Here is a 22694-nt window from a genome sequence, read left to right on the forward strand (position 1 = left end):
TCATGTCCACCCCAACATCCAGTAAATAACCAATCTGTCAAGTCCTTGTCGAAAGTTTTCTCATTCAGTTTCTTGTCCGGCTTGTTGAAATCTAGGATACAGAGAGAAGTATATCATAATGTCGATTCAATATGTAAAAACTGTAAAACGAAGGAGCAAAAATAAAACGTATATATTTACAAAAAAATTACCAAGATTTATGCCAAGATTTATGCAGATTATAATGTGAGATATTTGTATGTATGTGTATAATACGTACATTTATTTGAATTTGGTGTAGATGTAAGTTGAACAAATTGTTCTTGCTGTTGTGTTATAAAAAAATTAATTACGATAATGAATAAATTTAAAGTAAGATACATGTTAACACGACATATGTCAAAAATAAATATAGTAAGAATGTGTATGTCACATAAGAATTCTCTCTTTCAGCACTATCCTTCAGTACTCGCTTATTTAGAACTGCAGCTATTTCTATTCAGTGATTTTTTATCAAGCGGCTTGATTCGACTACTTCCTCTTTACACGATAAAAATACATATCATACATAGGAAACCGAAATCTGAATCATTGGCAGATATTAGACCTTGAGCAAGATTATATTACGAGTTTATTAAATAATTTGTTACGACTAAATATAATTAGATATAATTCTATGACTATGTAGATTGATTAGAATTAAGTATAAAAGTAACGCAAAATGTATGCGCCGAGAAAGAAAATTCTTTGGTTTGCGATAACTACTAGAATCGTGATATTAAAATTACAAGTAATTTTCAATGTATTAATCCCCGATCATCACGCAGATGCATTTAAAAGACCTTTGGATCCTACAGAGAAAGTTGCTCTCTGTGACCAAATAGTTAATTTTTTATTCAATGGCTTTACACGTTGGGACGGAGAATATTTTTTACATATTGCGAGATATGGGTACACATATGAAAATACTCTCGCTTTCTATCCATTGTATCCAGCTATGATTCGCATTGTCGCTGTTATTTTGACAAAAGCACTTCCTTTATTCAACATGCAAAGTTCGATGATCATTGCTGCGATTTTAATTAATTTTGTGTGCTTTGTAAAATCCGCTATTATATTTTACGATCTCACTGAGTGTATATTTCAAAATACTACAATGGCTTATAAAGCGGCCATACTTTATTGTATAAATCCGGCTAGTATATTTTTCTCAGCGTTATATTCAGAGTCTATGTTTGCGTATTTAACATTTTATATTATGCTCGGAAGTATCAAGTGTATGCCTAACATCTATTTCCCATTGGCCTTATCAATTTTGACGAGATCAAATGGTATCGTCAACATTGGTTTCCCTATATATTTCGAGCTTCACAATTTGTGTAAATCGGAAAGAATAGAAAAATATAGACGAAAACATAATGTACTATCAATCTCATGGCAAATTTTAAAATTGATGAAATTAAAAAACTATATTACTATATTAAGCACAATAATTATATCGTTATCTCCATTTATCCTTTTACAAATATACAATTATATGAAATTCTGTATCTCTACATTCGATAAGTCGTCATTGCCAGCTCATGTTTTACAATATGCTGTAGAAAATAATCTGATTCTAGCAGGTAAAACGGATTCAATATGGTGTAACGCTAGTGTGCCTTTAGCATATTCGTATGTGCAAAAGACATATTGGAATGTCGGATTCTTAAGATATTACCAATTCAAACAAATACCGAATTTTGTTTTAGCTCTTCCAATATTGTACATTACTTTGCAATGTATAAAAGAATTTATTAGTGAATATAGGGATGAATTACACTTGCTAGGCTTTTTTAATAGCAAGGCAAAACGCGAGAGTATTATTAAAGTAAAAAAATATCCATTGAGTATGTTTGTTTTTGTAGTACATGGATTATTTCTAATCATGTTTTGCTTATTCTTTGTACATATCCAAGTTAGTACACGTTTATTAGCCTCTGCAACTCCCTTGATATATTGGTACTGTGCATTAACCATGTCTCACAAATGTATTAATCATATCGATTTACAATACGAAAGTAGCGAAAATATATGCTCGAAGTGGAAGGTATTTTTCTTATCTCAAGAACAATATACATTACAAGATAAATTTATATTATTTTATTTTATAGGATATACAATCGTAGGTTGTTTCATGTTTTCAAATTTCTTGCCATGGACTTGATATATATATATATATATATATATATATATATATATATATATATATCATATTCTAAGTATATATGGAATATTCCTTTCGGAATATGCGTCTTTTCGTTTGTTCTGTTGCAAGAACGTTTCTAAATTTTTCAAATATATGTATAGATATGTACTAAGTTCTTGTATATGTAAAGAATAAATCTTTGGAATCAAAAATTGCTTGCGGAAAATATTAAACTATTTAGTCTATATAAATATTTAAAAAAATACAACTATTGTTATGAATTCTGAAATATATACGTACAAATATTTGATTACATTGTAGATAACATGTATATAGAACTTTGTTAATATAGGCGCTAATGAAATGCTCATATATCTCTAATTGTAAAAATAATCAATTACACATATGTGAAACATTACTTCTAATAAATTTATTCCAATAATAAATACCATATATTCCATTTATGTACAATTTGTAGATATTTTAACTTGTGATATGCGTTTTTTTATGCTTTAATATTTCGATAGGTGTGAGGTATAGCATTAATAAACAATCAGGACATTTGTATGCATGACTATTAGCTTTACGTGTAGTATTTTCACTTTTTGCATCAACGGTAATCGTATTTACAATTTTACAAGAGTTCTGATGTTGAAGTTTTTCGATACTTGACAGAATTGCTTGAAGATTACAATTCTGACAATGCCATTCGGTTTCTTGCATTTCTGCAATTAGCTGTTCACTCCAACTGGTTTCTTTTATACTGTAATGTTACGATCGAAGTTATTAATGAAAATAATGTATGTTCTTTGTTCCGTATAAATAATTAATTTTACGTTTTATACAGTAATAGTAACTTGGCAAATAGTTAAATCTTACTTTGATTTTTGTACTCACCAATTATATGTGATATTATGTGTTATAAAAACACCACCTTTAATTACATTTTGTGTGCTTTTAAAATCGGATTGGAAAGGATTAGGCTCTATATTCGTATCGTTATATCCATTACCAACATATATCATTTTGAGATCGGCAGGTAACAGCCGTTTTATGGTGTATGGTATCATAGTATGCATATATTCAATCAGTTCTTGCGTAAGACATTGTTCAATTTCACTAAAATCTTTTCTTTCATTATTAACATCGTTGATTCCTAATAAATAAATAAATAAATAAATAAATATATATATATATATATATATTTTTGCTATATATTTAATATTCTAAAGAAATATATACACACATACAACTCATTTGTAAATGCATTACCTTGTAACTGCTGATTTAATAAAAAGTCCCACTTATTTCTTAATTTGGTGGCTTTCATCAACAAAATTTGGCCACTGTCAGGTGCAGGAAATTCTAACATAAGCCACGAATCGCATACTATTCTACAAGACGTAAAAACAGTTCTATCTCATTAAACAGTTACTATCTCGTTAAGAAATTAAAATTTATAAAGTTAACATACATAGAGAATGTGCTATTTGTATCTATTTCATGCGCAAATAATAGCAACGTTTGTGCGGCAGGCATTCTTAAAGTATTTACTAGATATGGTTTTGTAGTTTCCAAGAGGGACCTGTTAATAATGTTAGTACATTATATAAAACATTTAAAACTCATATTTTATACGCACACATATATGTATACAAAATAAAAACTTACAGATATGCTAATATCTGATGTTTACAACTAACAGGAGTTTTGCTCTTAAATCCTAACACTGATATGACATCCATTTCTTCAATTTGCAAAACTTGTGGATGATTTCCGAAAAAGCTCATTGGATGCAAAGCAACGTATGGTTTCGCTTTAGTGTGAAACAATTGCTCACTTGTAGACTGAATAATAGTTGAAGATACATTTATTATATAAATATATTATTTTAAATATATATAGAATGATTCGTAATTATAAGTAAATATTTTAGAACACGCACGCACATTTTCTTTAATTTATTATCTAATTTAGAAAGCACATCGTTTATATATTCGTAATATCTTTTCTAATTTTAAGCTTCATATTTAATCCTTAAAGTATTAATATGTATTTAAGATAATCATTCTACATAAAGCACATAAGATTTATAATTTTTACCTTGCAATAATTAAACTCGTCAGCACAAGCAAATTGTGGATATAAACCACTACATAATATCAATTTTAACATTGTCAGATCTTTATAGGTACATGCGGTAGATGCCGTTAAAAGATTCTGCACCTGACTCGAGTCATTTCTCATTCGAAATTCTATATCTTTTATGTCAAGTTCTCCATTATTTTCATCATTATCCTCCAATTGTATATCAAAGGTTTCTACTTTTAATTGTTTACGCCTTTTAGGTTCACTTTGTTTGTAAGTTCTTTTGAGAGATTTCAAAAGTTTTAATTCTCCATGCCTTATGGCACGTTCTGCGCTCGTCATGGAAGAATTTGGTTCCGGGAGACTTTTAAGTAAATTGCAATCCTGCATTATGTACATACACAGGCAACAAGTAGTATTAAATATATTGTAACGATATTGGATCTATGTAAGAAATGTATGAGAGGTATAAACTAACTTGGAGTAAGTCTTTAAATTGAGCTCTTAATTTTGTCATTTCATAGAATCGTTGTTCTTCTAAACCTCTTCTTTTGCACCATTTTCTGCTACTATTACTACTGCTTCTGTATTCTTGAGAATTTTCTTGTTTCACCTCTAGCCATTCTTTAAATGCATTCAATAACGTTATTGGATCACCATGATCGGATTCCAACTTCTTTCTAGACGTCTGCAATATTATTGAAATTGTTTCATTACGTAATTAACAGTACAGTGCAGTTGTTTTATTCGTAAGCATTAATTACCTCACATTCGGTATCCCTGTAAGCCCTATTAGTGAATGGTGTTTGTATACTTAGAGCAGCGGCCAGTGACAACACGGGTTCCACTTGATGAAAAATAGATCCCATTATTAACATCTTCCCTATTGTAATATCAACAGGTAATCGTGCTAAGCTTTTACCGATACACGTGATTTTTTCGTTATCCGTAAGTGCATCCTAGTGAAAAAAAAATTGAACTTTATATTTGGTATTTTGCAAGGAAAAGAACCGACTGAGATACCGAAAATACCAACGTGATATTTTAAGGATAGTATAGCATTTTCTATGTTATTTGTTGGCGGTGGTTCTATAAACGGAAACTTCCGTGCATCAGGAAGCCCCATTGCTATCATTTGCAATAGTGAAGAATCTAAAGGTACACGTTGTAATTCTGGTGTTGAGTATTTTTCCAACATCTTATACTCTTCCTCTGAATAAATTCTGTAAAAGTAGATGAAATAATATTATTTATCCCTGAACACTCTTTTTCATGTAAACTGATTAGAATAAATTCATACAGATTCCTATTTTTTTTAACTATATTATTAGTGCATTACCTGTAACAAACTCCAGGTCCAGTTCTACCAGCTCTTCCTTTCCTTTGTTCCGCACTAGCCTTGCTTATCCAAAATTCTTTCAATCTTTGCATTTTACATGACGGATCATAACTCATTTCCTTTACTTTTCCACTATCTGCGACGAACCTGATTCCATCAATGGTAATAGAAGTTTCTGCAATATTAGTTGCAACAATACATTTTCTAACTCCATCAGGTGCATAATCAAATACCTAGGAATAAAAGAGAAAAGAACTTTGTGATATTTTTTCGTAATCCATACAAAAGTGATTTGTCAAAATATATCACACAAGAAGTGTACCTTGTCTTGTTCAATGATAGAGAGAGTACTGTGAAGTGGTAAAATTATCCAGTTATTTTTCTTTATACTATATTCCTTGGCAGCATCTACGACTGCAGTAATTTCACTTATTCCGCTCAAGAATATTAGTAAATCACCCTTCTCATCAACTGAAATATTTCTATCATTGAGACTATTTTAATTTATATTTGTATGATAATTTTAAATGAAATTTAGTGAGAATAGGAAATAATCTTACTTTTATGCCACAACTTTTTTATTTTATATTAATGTTATTATTATATATAAAAATGAGAGAGAAAGAAAGAGAAAGCGCTATATTTCATACCTGGATATTTTTGATCAATTATTTGCAGAATTTGTACATATGGGCTGGGATTAAATCGATCATTTTTGTATTTGATGTCTTGTACAGTTATAGGACGATATAACAATTGAATGGGATATAATCTTCCAGGAACCTTAGAGGAAAATATAAAAAAAAATCTTAGTAGGACATTCAATATATTTAGTTTATAACAAAAAGTATTTAATATTATGATATAATTATATATGAGCTTTTGAAATTATTAAAATATTATATTATGAAATATAAAAAAGCAACACATACTTACTTCTATCATTTTAACATTTTCCTTTGCAAAATAATTACTAAAAAGTTCTGTATTAATAGTTGCAGACATTAATACTAATTTAAAATCAGATTTTTGATAAATGATACATTTCATAATGCCGATTAAAAAATCTCCATGTAGGTGACGTTCATGTACTTCATCCAAAATTATCACATCGTATGCATGTGAAGTCGACTCGTTTGACAGCTAAGTAAAATAATGATTTATACTCTGTAAAATTTATTGAAACTATCTCTAGTTAATAGATATTATTTGCAGATATTTAGATATTCACCTGACGTAACAATAAACCTTCTGTTATAAATGTAATGTTTGTTTCTTGGTTTCTCTGTTTCTCAAAACGTATCTGATATCCAACTGTGTTCAGATTGTCGCTCAATGTTTCAAAAGCAACTCGTTTTGCTAAAGAGATGCATGCTAATCTTCGGGGTTGCGTGCATGCTATTCAAGTATTATAAATAAGTTGAAGAAAAATTAGACATTTTTAATATATATTAATAAATGATATAAAATATTTAGATTGACAATAAAACAAGAAACACTTTACCAATCTTTTGGAAACCAGCTTCATGCAAGTATCGAGGGATCTGAGTAGATTTCCCACAACCAGTGTCTCCTGCCACAATGATTACCTTCTCTGTCTTAATCATTTCGATAATTTTTTCTTTGTATCGTGCAACTGGTAAGTTAGCTTGGGTATCTCGGAGTCTTTTTAATTTGGCAAATTTCTCCTTTTGTTTAAAGTCCAAGTACAAGAGTATCACATCCCTGAACTTGAGCAGTCGCAATTCGGTCAACGGTTTTGTTTCTGGGACTCTGGCAAATAATTCTCCATAGGATAAACCAAGCTTGAAGTTCAGACAATGAGACTTGTGATACTTTTCTGGCAGTCCAATGGAATTTTGAGCGGAATTGATCTCAGATTCATCACTAATGCCTAGTTGCTTATTAACAGACTCGTATTTTTCAACAAACTTCCAAAAATCCACCATATCGTGGACAAGATTCGGGTTTGCTGTGAAAATCTTATTCAATTCGTGTTTATATTTACAGAAATACGAGCTGCTACTTTCGTGACGACTTCCCGAAGACGAGTTTCGTGGCGAAGAACTTCTCACGTTATCGGAAATCGTGTGTATCTCCCGATCGCTTGACGTGGCAGAACTTGAGAAGATGCGTTTTTCATTCTTACGATCATTGCGGTGACTTTTCCTATAATATTTGTCATCCTCACGCTTGCTTTCATCACTGGGTAAACGCTTCTTTTCTTTTCTCGATAACATTCTCTATCATACTTTAATTTGAGAGACCACCCTTCTACCGACTCCCGTCCGTCTTAGTTCCACTAAGAGCCTCCTGAGGCGCTGTCGCGATGCGACGCTCCCGCTGGTTACGTCACTGCAGAGTGATTGGCCCGAATAGCGCGGGAAGACCACGCGCGGCTATCATTGGCCGCTTGACTTATTTGAATTACAGTCCCTCACAGGGACTCTAATTTGAATCAAGCCGGAGTACCGTCCTCGCGGACGGTCGACATTTTGTGTGGAAGCAAAAGAAAAAGTGCTAACAGTGTCTCCCCGAATCCAAAATAGTAGCGTGTTATATCACAACTGTGCCGCTATCAACACTAAGTATTCCTTCCGACTTCTGAGGTAATGTATTGGTAACGTTAGTATTTGTAATCTGTAAACAGTACTGTTGTGTCGGTCGAATGTTGTATCAAGAATTCGGTAAAGCTGCAACGGAGGGCAGTCCTCTCAAAAATCGATTGAATTATACTCATTCGACGCGTTTTTCCATAAAACGAAAGAATCTGGCAGAAAATAAGCGTCGCTCTGCCCCGCGAATCGAGAAATTAAGCGTTAAAGTTGCCGACTATTGAGGTCAGGAAATCTGTCGCAGCCTTACAATTGCCATGTCTTCTACATGTATTTCCCGTTACTTTTCGGTCCAACAGGAACGAAATTTAAAATGTATGAAATTTTAAATGGGTTAAAAATATTGCAAGCGGACACTGCGTGTTGCTTTGGTTCGGGGCGGCTATACGCAACAGTACAATTATAGAAAATGCATGAAAAACGCGTTGAATAAGTATAATTTATTATTTTTGATAGTATTATCCTGCATTGCATCTTTACCAAAAAAAAAATATATATAATCATAAATACACTTACAAATGCGAAAGTATTATTAGGAACGTTAATGTTTACGTAGGACTAGATTTTAGTGCAATTTGAAGAAGACGCTTGTTGCTGACATTGAACATCGGTATTTGGAGGATATAATTAACTAATTTACGTCGAAGAAACTATCAATACGATTTTCCAAAATATAATCGCGTTTGAAAAGGTATTCAGACAAATATCCAACAAAATGTATCGGTATGTAATCTTGTATTTTGGAATATTTACCCTGACTTCTCTCTAAATACGTTCAATATTTTGAGTATGAGCACCTATATAAATTTAAAAAAAATAGTATATATATTAGCACATTTCATATTAATCTAATCTATATATTTATAAAACACTTTACCTGTGCCAGGATCTACAAAATTATACGAGTGGTTAGCCGTCAGATGTTGGAAATCCTTAAATTGTCAAAACAATTGTAGGCTTTCCAACAATCTGAGAGTATTATCGACCCTGGTAAAATCCTTTCTTTTATGCATTTTAACAAGATCCCTTGCGTTCGATCGTTGACAGGTACTAAAAATATCGTCTTCGACTCTATCAATTCCTCCAAAAATACCCAATGGCCTTCGACTATCTCGTCCACGGTTATATTTCCTACGGCCAAATTTTACTTCGTCTTATTACTTATAAGTTTTTCACCATGTTTTTCTGCTCAGTACACACAGACCTTTAATATTAATAAGTAAATATACAATCTCTCTATTCATATTAATATATTATATATTTTTAGATAAAAAATATTCCTGTACTTCTCTGCTAAAATTGAGTCAATAACCGTGTGCTTAAACAAGCCAATGTCCAATGTCAGAAACTGTACACGTGGTGTACCATATATGAAAAATAATGGTGATAGAAAAATAATAAAATACGCTATGAGCCTACAAACTAATTTTATATCCGTAGGACTCTTGTTAAACCACGTTTCAAGTCGAGCACTTCTTTTAAAATTACACTGTTTGCTAATACGTTTTTTTTTGTGAACATTTTTCACAAAATGTTTTTTGTTGCAGTTAAACTTTAACGTTTCTCTTTATTTCGATTTATAATACTTCCACATTTGTTAGAATTTGTTGTAGCAAACAATACAGCATGCTGAATAAGAAAATTGATTAAATTTTCTCTGTTGGCAGTTAGACAAATAAAATTTGATAGCATCATTGTTGAGAATGCTAACAGTTATTGTACATGTACTACACAGTAGGAAATAAACTTTTCAATTTTAGCGGTTATTTTCTTTTTCGGGCGCATACTTATGAAAACACATGCGCGTGTGGCTATGAAGTATGAAAATGTGACCGCAGCGCATGCTCACAACGACATATATACCTGGACCGGTATTCATATGCCTGGTTTATGCTTCGGTCTTAAGGACTTAATCCTAAAATTCAGCCAATAGAGTTCAAATTTCGGTTAGAACTGGCAGCTTTATTGGTTGAATTTTAGGATCTTGGGATTAAGACCTGAAGCATAAACCAGGCATTAGTCAGTTCTTATATTCAAGACCGTCTTAAGTTCAGTCTTAAGATGTCACGAACCAATCAAATGGCTGCATTCGCGTCTTAAGACATTACTTAAGACAGTCTTCAAACAAGAACTGACTATGAATACCAGCCCTAGACAAAGCATTCACACGGTTTCCCCTAGAAATCGTGAAGTTGACATGGTTGACAGAGAAAGCATGTGACAAAGAGTCATCGTTGTGTATACTTCTCTCTTTTCAACCAATACTGTTAAGACAGCTTGAGTCAAGTGATCACCTATTTTTTCCACTTTATATGTATGCAATGTTGCAAATTAAATTTTAATTATAAATGTAATATTTTAATATATAATACTTTTTCTATTTTTTATGTATAAATTTTTTTCATATACACTATCGGAATAATATTTAATGTTACTAAAAAAATATCGCGTTTTTACATATCGTGCGTTACTTAATCTATCCAAGTAAATAATGTACACTATTTAATAATTGATTAACATTTATTCTTACACTTCATAATAATCACAAAAATATTCCTTTTTTTTTATAAAATATAGTATATATTTTATATTGAAGACATTATTTAGAATATTATATGCATTATGATAGAAATGTCATCAGGAGTTGACACCGTTGCTTTAGAGGAAAAGAGAGGAACATACACAACGATAGTTCTTTGTCGCACAGTTTCTCTGTCAACTAGTTAGCTTCATGTCAGATGATGTCAGATATCGAATGCTCGGTCTAGGTATATATTATTGCGTTCAGTAAAAAAATCAGCTTTGCAACTGTTGTAAAATTCATTGATATGATTGATCTTGCCGTTAGTTTCTCATTGAACCTAAATGATAAAATCATTTAAACCAATCATATTCAAGAATTTTACACCATTGCAACTGCTTTTTCTGCTGAACGCAGCCAATATTCTATATTGAATTCGGTCGACTTACACTAACACTGAATTCATGTTGCACTAAACTACATACGAGTGCAACACTACTAGACCGCGCTAGTACGACACACCACGCTGATTTCACAAATATCTATTTGTTATTATTATAACTAAAGATAATTTTACCGGTGTTACAGCTTTTAAAGTTAATTATTGAAATATTAAATTAAAAAAATAAGATTTTCGACTTACGCGCTTCTTCTTAGCGCGCCTTCTTCCTGCTAAATGAACCTAATGATTCAATTCTTAATCGAATGTATTCCTAAAAATTCCTAACGGCTGACGCATAACTTCATCGATACTGCGAAATCTATTGATCTTAGGAAATTTTGCCATAAGGAAAAGTTGTTGTACTGTTGTAGCACGCAATTCGGCACAACTGAAGAAAAATCCAAAAATGTTAAATTTTTATTTTCCACCACTACGTTTTCAACAATTTCTGTTGTCTTTCCTGCCATTTTAAACTTTGTATGAACGTACATTCTACGTAGATTTTGAATAGCACAACACAGCACAACTCGATTATCTTACACCGTTCGTAAGATACACGGTTTTGAGTTTTTCATTTCTAAAAATGTCTAAGGCCAGCGTACAATGTTTTTTGGAAAACGGTTTATATGTTATTGAGTTGCGGTTTGCGGCACAATGTGATGCAAACATAGCATAACACAGCACAATCAGAAAAACCTAAAATTCGAAAAGTGCGGGGTCAACTTCACACACGTACGTTTATTGTAACTTCTCTCTACATTCAGAATTCTTACATTGTCCTATTTGAAGTCATGACCAAATACAACCTATGCTCAGTGATAACTGAGTTGGCAGTCGTTTTTTTACGAATATGATTCAAGTGTTCTGATAATCTAGTTTTCAATTTTTTGCCTGTCTGGCCATATGATGCACTGCAATCTTTATGTTCAATTTTATAAACAACGCCACTCTTTGAAAGTTTTGGTAAAGGATCTTTATGTACTCTGATGAAATGTTTTATTTTGTTTAAACTATAGCAGATTTATAATAGATTATCAAGATTTTACAATATCTGTCTGTAACAAAATTTGTCCCTCGGGGACAAAGTTGCGCTTTCATTATCTCGCGTTCGATAAGCTGAGGTCAGAACTAGATGTACGTATAACATGTATATCGCTGTATAGTTGCAAGACTAAACATACTCCCTCTTCAATGACTACGTCGGTGGATAGATAGTAGATATCAAATATCGGTCTCTATCAGCGTTATCATTAGATTACCGTCATCAGCGTTACTGTCAGATTAGAGTCACGCCTTGAGACGTCGCGAATTCATTGTGCTGTTGCGACGCACACGGTCGCATACGCAACATCTTCAAAGTGTTTCTAAAAGAAAGTCTTGTTTATCGTGTGAGGATCGATGGTGTCAGTAGATGAGATATGCTAGTCTAAGTTACCGTTTCAAACGGAGATATAAGGACTGAGATCCGCGCGCGTTTGAAGCGTCGAAAATCGATAACGCAGCAAAATAAATAATTAGCGAGACGATGTTCAGTAACGCTGTGCAAGCGAAATTGGCATCGATGGTACTGATTGGCGTCGGCAGTTTCGTCGTCGGCATCGTGCCCGTCTGCTTTATTTCACGTACTCGTCAACTCCAACAAAAGCTGCTGCTTTCTTGTACCTTGTGCTTCGGCGCTGGCGTTCTCCTAGCCACCGCGATGCTTCACGTGCTACCGGAAGCACGCCAAGGTTTATCGGATTATTCCGAGCTGGTGTTCTGCTGTGGCTTTCTCGTGCTGTATTTAATCGAAGAATGTGTACATTATTTTTATTGGGACGAAAATCATGGGTCCGATTCGGATTCTCGTTCTTCCAGATTCGTAGATTCTAGGATCGTGCACGAGCGAGGGTAGGTACGTGCTGAAGGTGCTTCGTATCATTATTTAGCTTCTTTGAATACATTCACGTTTTTATTCTTTTAACTAAACATCTATATATGCGATCCTACATATACTATGATTATATAGGGGAGGGTATGCCGAATATACGTATTGGTCGTTTAAAATCGTATCTCATGAATATTTTATATTATTATATATATACTTAATATAGGCAACATTTAGTAACAGTAATATAGAATACATAAAAAATGAGTAATATATACAAAAATATAATATAATGGCTTACGTCTTGTTTTATGAACGGTATTTAAATTTAAAAAAATCAGGTACGTCTGATTAATTTTTAATTAACTTATGTTATAGCACGCTTTGTATTAGTTTTAAGTTAAAAAAAATTTTTTTTGTAATAAGCTATTGATATCGATAACTCGATGTACAGACAGCCTGAAATGCAAAATTGATGAGAATAAAGAATAATAATATAGATGTAATACGTATGCAAGTTGATTTAAATGGAATCATTTACGATTGTAATCAAAGATAATAATTTCATAGAGTATTTTTCAACTCTTTCTTAATTATTATTTAATTTGTTATAACTTCAGATAAAGTTTGAATAATCCAGTCAAAATTAGAAAGAAAAATTTCCTTTTAAAATTTTGAAACCTTTCGTCATTGGTAAAACTTGCACGAAAGATCTTTGTCTTCGAGATAAATTAATATAGATAGACTGTGGCAGATATAAAAGACTCCATAATGGTGATAAATGATACATTATTTTTAATTGCTTAGCTTTGTTTGGCCAAATGGAGTTTGTCAAATAAATTTTAAAATTAACAAACAGCAGCGACATGCTTCGTACAAAATGGTCTTCGAGTCGTACTCGAATGAGCTCTATCTTTGATATCTTTAAAAATATCTTCTATCAAGATGAAAAATGAACAAAGCAAACTTATACGTATATCGCATTAATGTCAACGAAGAATGATCACTCGAGCCATGGCTTATAGATATCAATATCAATTTGCAATGTTGCTTATTCTTAAGATTGACATTTAAACATCTTTCTATCCACAATAAGCGTCGAGATAGAATACACTTGAATTCGTGACCGAGGCAAGTTTTACATTAAGGATGTTTTGAACATATTTTTAATACGATAACAAAATTATGAAAAGATTATTAATTACAGATTATTCTAAATCACATTTAAAGATAATACGACAGTAATGATTTATATTGTTTGAATTATAAGTTATTTTAATAAATAGTAGTGTTTTTTTTAATTTGTGCTCTAATAATAATGTATAGAAATGTATTTATTTTATAAAATGAATGACGAAAATCTCAACTTTTTAATACAAGTAATTTTATGTATTTAAGATTTAAGTTTTTTTAAGCTTTACAACTTTTGTCTGAAACATTTTTTTCTAAAATGTATCGTTTATGAGATATTTGGGTGTATCCAGACTTTTGGCCTATCCTGCATTTACCTATGTATGAATTTTTACATGGATTTTGATTTTTTCCCTTTGATTGAATTATGTCTATCTTGAATTTCAGTTGTTCAAACTATCCAAATCATAGTGTTGGTTACAATGCCGCCTCGCAAAACAGCAAGATATATATATCCGAAGGTGATGTGAAATTACCGCTCAATTACCGACAAAATCCTTCTGATAATGGTGCCAATAATGCGTTGGCATTTACTAGCTATGGCACGGACGCGACGCGATGCAACACGTGTCGTTCAAGACCGTCAAACGAAGAAAATACATTTTTATGTCATGGAAACCATGACGAACAATGTACCAATGCCAATACTGGTCTCGTTGGTCTCGCTCTTGCTCTCACTATACATGCTGTTCTTGAAGGACTTGCGATAGGACTGCAGGCGAAAATCGCCGAGGTATGCTGCTAATTACTGTGCATTGTAATAAATAGTAATGAGGAAAGAGATAAATTGGAATTATGAGATAAAGGTATAGCGAGTATAGAGTAGTTACGATACAGGATTGTTTCCATATTTTTACATCGAATTGGCATAATTTTTAAAACATATAATTTTTAAATGTGTAATTTTAATTACAGAGAGAAAGAGAGGGAGGGAGGGGGAGAGGGAGAGAGAGAGAGAGAGAGAATAGAATATTATATGTATTATTTCTAGAACATATTATCTGGATTGTGTATACATATTTATGAAGCAAACTAAATAGTGCATATTATTTTAACAAGGCATCCTGTAACACTCTTATAAAGGATATCTTGCAAGATGCATTATGAGACGTTTATCATAATCTCAATTTTATCAGCAGATTTTCCGACAAATATGTAATGCATACGATAGTACGTAAATATGTTTTTTTTTCTTTTCCAGGTATTGTTGTTAACCGGAGCAGTAGCATCACATAAGTTTGTCGTCGGCTTCTGTTTGGGGCTGGAATTAACGGGAGGTAGTAAATCTGTTCCTAAATTAATATTTGCGATTTTTCTATTCGCCATTGGATCCGTCATCGGAATCGGCATTGGCATGTTAATGTTTCAGGTGAGAAAAGATTTATTTTTCGACAAGTCTTTATTTAAATATCGTTGGATAACGTCAATTCGAAAGAACTTTTACAATAGTGAATTCGATTGGATGCACTTAATACGCATTGGAGCATATTAAAGCCATTGTACACAAATCGATGCAAAACTGTGTATTTAATATAGGGGAGACCAGGGCACCAAGAGTTACAAAAATTCAAACAGTAAAGATACATTAAAATTGTAAGATTTTTGGTCTCAATTTTTTTATATAATTAAGGGATAATGTATATTTTAAGATTTATTGAGCATTTTTCATAAATATTGATTTGTTTTTTAAATAAAAATCGAAAAAGAAACTTTTAGAAATGACCCATGGTACCCCATGCCCGGGATACCCAGATTAAGGAGGCATATATGTTTATCGGTTTCAAAAAATCGATTTTTTTGTATTATGCATTTTTTGACAGTTTGAATGTTGTCTTAAAACCGTTTCTTGAAATTCCAATAAGTAAAGAAGTTACATCGCGTTTTGTCGAGCAATGCACATGCGTGCGCTTTCTGAAGCGGCGCGCAGATCGAACCCTTGTACAACGATTTCTTTTATCCTATTTACAATATAAATTATCTTTGAAATTAAAATGTATAATAGGTAATTTTTTAATAGATCATGCTGTTCTTCCAAACTGTTTTCAAGTCGTTCATTTACTTATGTATTTGATGTACGTATATTTGATTTTGGTTACGTGATATGGATATAATTATCGTTTCTAATAGTTTTTTTTTAACACGTGTCATGATGAATAGGCTTAAAAGTTCTCGAAAATCACAGCAAGAGAACAAATTTCGAAAAGATTTTATGCGCAAGCGAAAAATGCCGCCCAATAGGTGGCAAGCCGAAAATAAAACCGTGCGACAACCCCGAAAGTTCGGCGAAGAAACTGCAGAGACTCAGCGACGTACTTGTGCCCGAAGACAATTTTAATTATAGAATTTTGGACTCCAATTTGGTGTTTGTTGAAATTTCGCAATTTGTAAAATGCAAACAATGATAACGTTCAATGAAAGCACAATATCTTTATAAATAATGAGGAGACAATGGAAATGAGAATTGGACGAAACGCGGCTCAATTCGTAGCATAGAGCGACTCTCAGCGGTGTAACCAAGCGGAAATCCGGGCACAGCATTCGACGGAAGAAGTCCATATAAGTTATTGCCTCGCTAAAAATCAACAAATTGGAGGCAAAATCTCGAGCAGGAGGGTTCCCTGTGTGGTCCAGGAATTAATGATGACGAGTAAGTTGAATAAATTCAATTTTACAATAAAGTTGCTTGAAAACTTTAAATGCGTTTTTTTTCGAAACCATGTTTTTAAAGTCGGTTACAATGATAACTTGAAGACGAATCAACCGATTTGTCTTTTTTTTTTTACTGAAAACTTATAAAATTCACTTGTCGTATCATATTTTTAAAATTCTAATTCTTTCTATTTTTTTTAAATAAACAAAAATGAAATTTTTTGCCGAAAATCGGTACTCTAACTTTAAAGATAATTTTGTTTAAAATTTAAAATTTAAAAATTGGATACGACAACGACAAGAAAATTTACTCTTCTTTAAGATGTCGTTTAATTTTTGTGTTTTAGAACGGGCAAATATAACGGGTAAAGAGAAATTATTGTAACCATGGAATCATGTGGCGTGGACGGCTGAGTACACAACGGTGAAGGAGGACGATTTTCCAATAAAATCATTCAAATAAAATTAATATGAGAATTATAAAAGGTGTACTTATTATGCAAGAAATCCCATTTTTATAATTTATCTCTTGGCTTTGAAAAAAATTCCTTTTTTTGTGACTCCAAACGTATATATGCCCTCTTACACTATGAAAGCCTCTATACATTTTATTGTGTACTGTTAAGTATATTCTGTATTTTATAATCAGCAATATTTTGCAGTTTTTACTTTTATATAGAATAAGTCAGTGGACAATGGCTTTAATATACGCTCTAATGTGCATAAATATCTAATCGAATTCACTATAATTTTAACATTCATTTTGAATGAGCATAGGCGGATACAGATTGGTCCACGGTGATATTGCCAATTTTGCAAGGTCTGGCAGGCGGGACTTTGCTATATGTCACCGTAAGTGAAATTCTCCCGAGGGAAAGAACGCGATGGCACAAAAGTTCACGCAGATTTACGGGCATTTTACAATTTCTATCGGTAATCGTTGGATTTATCGTCATCTTTCTTCTTAATAACTACATAAAGGAGTGAATTAATTCTAATATCAAACTGGGTTGTTATACATAAATCGTAAATATTGTGAAGTAGAATTACTTCGGGCAATATATGTATTAGGTGTATACCTATGAAATACGGATTTTTTAAAGGAAAAACACATGTTAATCTTTTCAATCGCGTGCAAACGCTCGCTAACACTTTTTTGAGTACAACATTTCATACTTCCGTCATTTGTGATTGAGTTTGAGTGGAGTCTTCGTTCAACAATGCTTGCAACATTATATCTTCAAATTTTTTCGGTGATTTTCTCTTAATTTTGTCTTTCACATCAAAATCATCAGTTTTGAATCGATTGAACCAACGTTCATAAGTGTCTTGAGACGATACATGTTCGTCGTAAGCTTCTATAAGTATTCGATAAGTTTGAGCAGCAGTTTTCTTCAAAATGAAGTAATGAATCAAAACCTCCCGCAAATGGTCTGTTTTTGGTACGAAATTCGACATTTTCAAAGCAGAAAAGGATATGATATTTACACTCTCACAATTTTCCATATATATGGTTTTGTAAGTTAGGAATAGCCAAACAAAATACTATATATGTCAAATCACCACGCGTAAGAACGTATGTGTGGCGCCACTTGTTAGGAAAATCTGCATTGCATAAGTATACACCTAATATATGTTAATTGTCTGTATGATATATACTCAAATATGTGTTGCACTGTAATATTAGATATGTTGCTAATCAAGTAGCTGACATTTTTCTTCGAGCATTTGAAAATATAAAAACATTATGGAAGTATTAAGAATACAAAAGAATATCGAATTTTTATAACTGTACAGTTCCCATTGCGATGCTAATAGTTTAATACTTTAATGATTACATTGATTGTATATAATGTAAATAATATGTATAACTTTGTACGACAAGCTTTTAACAAAATTAAAATTACGACGAAAATATTGAACTTGTTAAACGCAATGATGACTTTCAGTTTTTTTATTTTTAAATATTACGTGTATAAATATATTCAACTGTGTGTTCACTTTGAACTGGCACCTTTTTTAATTAATAACATCTACGTTATTAATTTGATCAGACGAATTTGTAATGATGATCCATCCTATCTCATGTCTCTACAATACATTTGAGAACAGGAAAATCAATCCTAATTGTAATTGTTGTATCAACATGTTTTTATCGTAACATCACACATTATAAGAAAATATATCAATCCAACGACACAAACATTTGTAAGAATCGCTGAAGAAGAAGGACCTGTAAGTTCCGAAATGTACGATACTTTAGTTAATTTTATGTTCTCATTCATATTATAAAATTTTCGAACAACATTAAATTTATTTAGCTCAATATAGACAGTTTATTTTATTTTATTTGATTATTACTTATCTTATCAAAGTAAAACTTTCAAAGTTGAAAAATATGAAATTTTATTCAAATTGATTGAGAAAAAAATCGTTTCGACTTTTGGGTGATAAGGAATATTTAGCAGTACATTATTATAACGGACATTTAGTAAATGTGGCGTCACAATGCAACTTTTATAATTTTAGCATTATAATGAGACAACACATTTCCGTGGAAATATTTATCCAATTTCACGACAAAATCTTAATCAGAACGATTATATCTGAAGGTGTATACTCCTGCCGATATAAGCACATGAAGATTAGATCGTTATTAACGTATATCTAGAACGTGTCGCGATAAAAACTTTCTTGTCTTATTTATTGGAAAATTTAAAGTTGAGGGAGCATTAATTGACGTAATAGAGCTTCTTTCTTTCTTCGTCGGTCTGTATAAAATCGAAAACTTGGATGAAATTTTATGAGATTAGCCTACTTTTTCTCTGTCGTGCTTTATCAAATAGACGTAATTTCGACAAATGGACCTATTGTAGTTGCCGGCGGAAATAAAAGAACTCGGCTGCTCGATAGAATGGAAAAGATGCTTTTCAGGAAGCTTAGGGTATCGATTAATCTCTTTTTTCAATGTCAAAACTATTCTCTCGCGTTCTGTCACGGAGAACAATTAATCAGAGTTTATCATATCATAAATACCGCGCGTTGTGATGCTCTCCAGATTCTTGCATGTCCATCTATATAAAATACTATCGGAGAAGAGAAATGCTCGTCATCGGTCTTTGTTCGAGGCCATCTTAAATAGCATGCTCAGTTTTTTTTTTTTTTTTTTTTTGATATTTACAAGGCTCGAGAATGTAGATCGGGCGCTTTGTATTTGTAACGCTACGTCAAGTTCAGCGCGCATGCTGTCGCGTGAAACCGCCATCTTTGACTGTCACGGCGCCGTGCGTCGCGTTGCGTTGTATACCGCGTAGCGTCGCGTCGCGTCGCGGTCGTTTTGTCCGGTTTGTAGTCATGCGGTGATGTCGCTCCGCGTTCTGTGCAATTTTTATCCGTCAACAGTGATCGGTGCGTGTTGAATTAGTCGCGAAAGTGTCGATTAATGCGACGAGCGATTAAATTTATCGTCTCGATCGATCATTGCCGATCGTATCAAGTGCAAAGCAGATTTTATCATTATTTCAATACGCTTTGAAGAGAATATACAGTGTATTACGAGGTATAGAATTTGGTGGCTTCACCGTATTATAGGATAATCGTTAGCGATAAAATGGTTATCGTAAGATTAACAATATTCGTGTATATGCGCGCTGTAGAAAATATATAATTAAGAATATTTTTATTATGCAATGACAATAATATAACGTTTATTCGTTCATTCGCAAGCAATAATGTGATTATATGTCGTTGGTTTGCTATTTGATTTTTGATATGTAATGTATACGATTGGCTCGACTGCGTCAAGTACGACGCGCAAGTCGCGCAAAGCGCGCGCGAGAAAGAGAGTCCGCCATATTTTATAGTTCAAACTTCGGAGTTAAAGTGAATTTCTTGGGCTTTTTATTCGTCAGAAATGGATGATGTATCATGGCGTGCTAATAATAATCGTCAATGATTCCGAGTTGCGCGTCGCGTCGGATGAAGCGATTGTCTGCAGTAATAATTAGTATACGTATTTGTGATTCAGTCACATTTTCGTGTACCGCGGTTATTATTGTGCATACATGTGCTTGTACGTTTACATATTATAGAATTATGAATAAAGGGCATAAGAGTCAAAAATTAAAACTAATCTTACATGTCAATTTAAAAAGAAAAATGTTTATTACGAAGATAAAATAGAAGATTGATGTTCTTAACAATATCATATTATATTGTTAAGAACATCAATCTTCTATTTTATCTTCGTAATAAAAATGCTTTTTTTTTTTTTAAATTGACATATAAGATTAGTTTTAATTTTTGACTCTTATGCCCTTTATTCATTTTTAAATTTATTTATTAACAAGAGTCCTTTATACATAATTTTATAGAATTGTGTCAAATGTCTCCCGCACATGTATAGAATTATTTATTTGTCCCGCGTGCATGATATCTATGTTGTCGTATTGCAAGTCGAGCATTCCAATATTGCTATTACGGTTTCGCAAATAAACGCGCTTTGTTTAAGCTTCCAATCGTGAACGCTCCGCATGAATTTGAATAAACTTGGCTGGTTCACCTATAAAAAGACGGATAACTTTACTTTCCATATACTTTATTTTTACCACATTTCGAAAATTATTTCAACATGTGAGTGTATTACAAAAATACTTAAATTTTCAAGAATCTTGCATTTCGAAAGAAACCACATAAAAATGCATTTAGTTAAACTGCATCAATAATTTGTATATAAAATTATTTTAATATTATATATAGGGGAGAATGTCCTAAATCGGATCTTTTTAATTTAAATAAATACGGTTAAGCAGATTTGCGTGCTATTTATAATGTAAAGTCCTTATAAGACACCGAATATATGTGATAGTAGTTCGGCAATACTCTGTTATAACGTTCATAAAATAGACGCAAATCACGGTAAGGTGGAGCATCTAAAACGTATAAAACGTCGAGTGTAAAACATATCGTTGCATCGTAAAAGACAGTAAAAGTGACGAGTCTTAAAAGTAACTTCTTCGCGACATTTCTTTTTCGTCTCTCAAACTTTTACGTATGCATGACAGAAGCGTTGCTATGCACGATTGTAATTAATCACGTGTTTCTTTCTCCGGGTACTTGTATTCGAATCGTGTGAGTGTTAAACGAATGGAGGAGACTAATCGATGCCAGAAATCACCTAGGAGTTGGCGCCGATGGAACAGTTGGCGAATTTGGCCAGGCGGCAGCGCCGGTGTGGCAGCTGGTGAGTAAACGCCATTGTATTTATCATGTATTTATTTTGTTTTTGATATTTATTTTTACTTTTATCTCACATCAACGACATCTTAATTCCGATGTTTGAAACGTTGAAAGAGGCGAGTTGCAGGGTGATTCATATTTTACTTTCTCTTTCTCACGAATGCTTATTTGAGCTTTTTTCAGGAAAAGAAAATAACCAGATTTTCCGATAAAAGTCTCTTTTACGAAACATACATACAAGCTATATACAAACTGTATTATGCTTTTCGATGGGATAATTAAAAGCCGATTAAAGCTTGTGACGTCAATGAGTTTAGTTTCGGATTTGAAAGAAATTTGATAGAAGCTTTTGCTAAAGTTAATACACTGTAAAAAATAAAATGTTAATTTTAACTCAAAGATGTTGAGTGGATTTTCTGAGATAAAAATGTTAACATTAACACAAAAATGTTAATTTTAACATTTTTGCATGTCTCAGAAAATCCACTCAACGTCTTTGAGTTAAAATTAACATTTTATTTTTTACAGTGTATTGTTGTCTTGTGCTTGCTTTATTATTTTAACAGTTTTTATAGAT

General features: G+C 32.3%; 3 protein-coding genes across 3 annotated transcripts; 2 read left to right on the forward strand and 1 right to left on the reverse strand.

Annotated features, from left to right (window-relative positions):
- The first annotated feature begins 700 nt into the window (after window positions 1-700).
- Window positions 701-2185, forward strand: PIG-V (phosphatidylinositol glycan anchor biosynthesis class V). Its single transcript, XM_018544383.1, has one exon. The coding sequence runs from the start codon at window positions 701-703 to the stop codon at window positions 2183-2185; it is 1485 nt and encodes a 494-aa protein (XP_018399885.1).
- A 465-nt stretch (window positions 2186-2650) lies between these two features.
- Window positions 2651-7870, reverse strand: LOC108777463 (probable ATP-dependent RNA helicase DHX34). Its single transcript, XM_018544373.1, has 15 exons — window positions 7099-7870; window positions 6826-6992; window positions 6531-6737; window positions 6245-6377; window positions 5917-6065; window positions 5595-5827; window positions 5292-5478; window positions 5020-5214; window positions 4734-4943; window positions 4271-4639; window positions 3839-4014; window positions 3642-3752; window positions 3440-3561; window positions 3065-3323; window positions 2651-2930 (listed from the first exon to the last, which is right to left on the reverse strand). Exons 1-15 carry the CDS (start codon window positions 7832-7834, stop codon window positions 2651-2653), a joined length of 3534 nt encoding a protein of 1177 aa, XP_018399875.1. The 5' UTR covers window positions 7835-7870.
- Window positions 7871-12669: 4799 nt separating this feature from the next.
- Zip88E (Zinc/iron regulated transporter-related protein 88E) lies at window positions 12670-17866 on the forward strand. Its single transcript, XM_018544374.1, has 4 exons — window positions 12670-13062; window positions 14618-14963; window positions 15432-15599; window positions 17657-17866. The coding sequence occupies exons 1-4, from the start codon at window positions 12698-12700 to the stop codon at window positions 17864-17866; spliced, it is 1089 nt and encodes a 362-aa protein (XP_018399876.1). The 5' UTR covers window positions 12670-12697.
- Window positions 17867-22694: the final 4828 nt, after the last annotated feature.

Source organism: Cyphomyrmex costatus, unplaced genomic scaffold (genome assembly GCF_001594065.2).
Source record: "Cyphomyrmex costatus isolate MS0001 unplaced genomic scaffold, Ccosl1.0 scaffold431, whole genome shotgun sequence".
Taxonomy (NCBI): Eukaryota; Metazoa; Arthropoda; class Insecta; order Hymenoptera; family Formicidae; genus Cyphomyrmex; species Cyphomyrmex costatus.

Excerpts from the sequence above, each read along its gene's own strand:
- PIG-V (XM_018544383.1), top strand. The coding sequence starts at position 701 with ATGTATGCGCCGAGAAAGAAAATTCTTTGGTTTGCGATAACTACTAGA.
- LOC108777463 (XM_018544373.1), bottom strand. The coding sequence starts at position 7,834 with ATGTTATCGAGAAAAGAAAAGAAGCGTTTACCCAGTGATGAAAGCAAG. Across the intron at positions 6,066-6,244 it reads AATTGATCAAAAATATCCAG|TTGATGAGAAGGGTGATTTA; the intron begins GTATGAAATATA and ends GAAATATTTCAG. Across the intron at positions 4,944-5,019 it reads ACAGGGATACCGAATGTGAG|ACGTCTAGAAAGAAGTTGGA; the intron begins GTAATTAATGCT and ends ATAATATTGCAG.
- Zip88E (XM_018544374.1), top strand. The coding sequence starts at position 12,698 with ATGTTCAGTAACGCTGTGCAAGCGAAATTGGCATCGATGGTACTGATT. Across the intron at positions 14,964-15,431 it reads TGCAGGCGAAAATCGCCGAG|GTATTGTTGTTAACCGGAGC; the intron begins GTATGCTGCTAA and ends TTTCTTTTCCAG. Across the intron at positions 15,600-17,656 it reads TTGGCATGTTAATGTTTCAG|GCGGATACAGATTGGTCCAC; the intron begins GTGAGAAAAGAT and ends GAATGAGCATAG.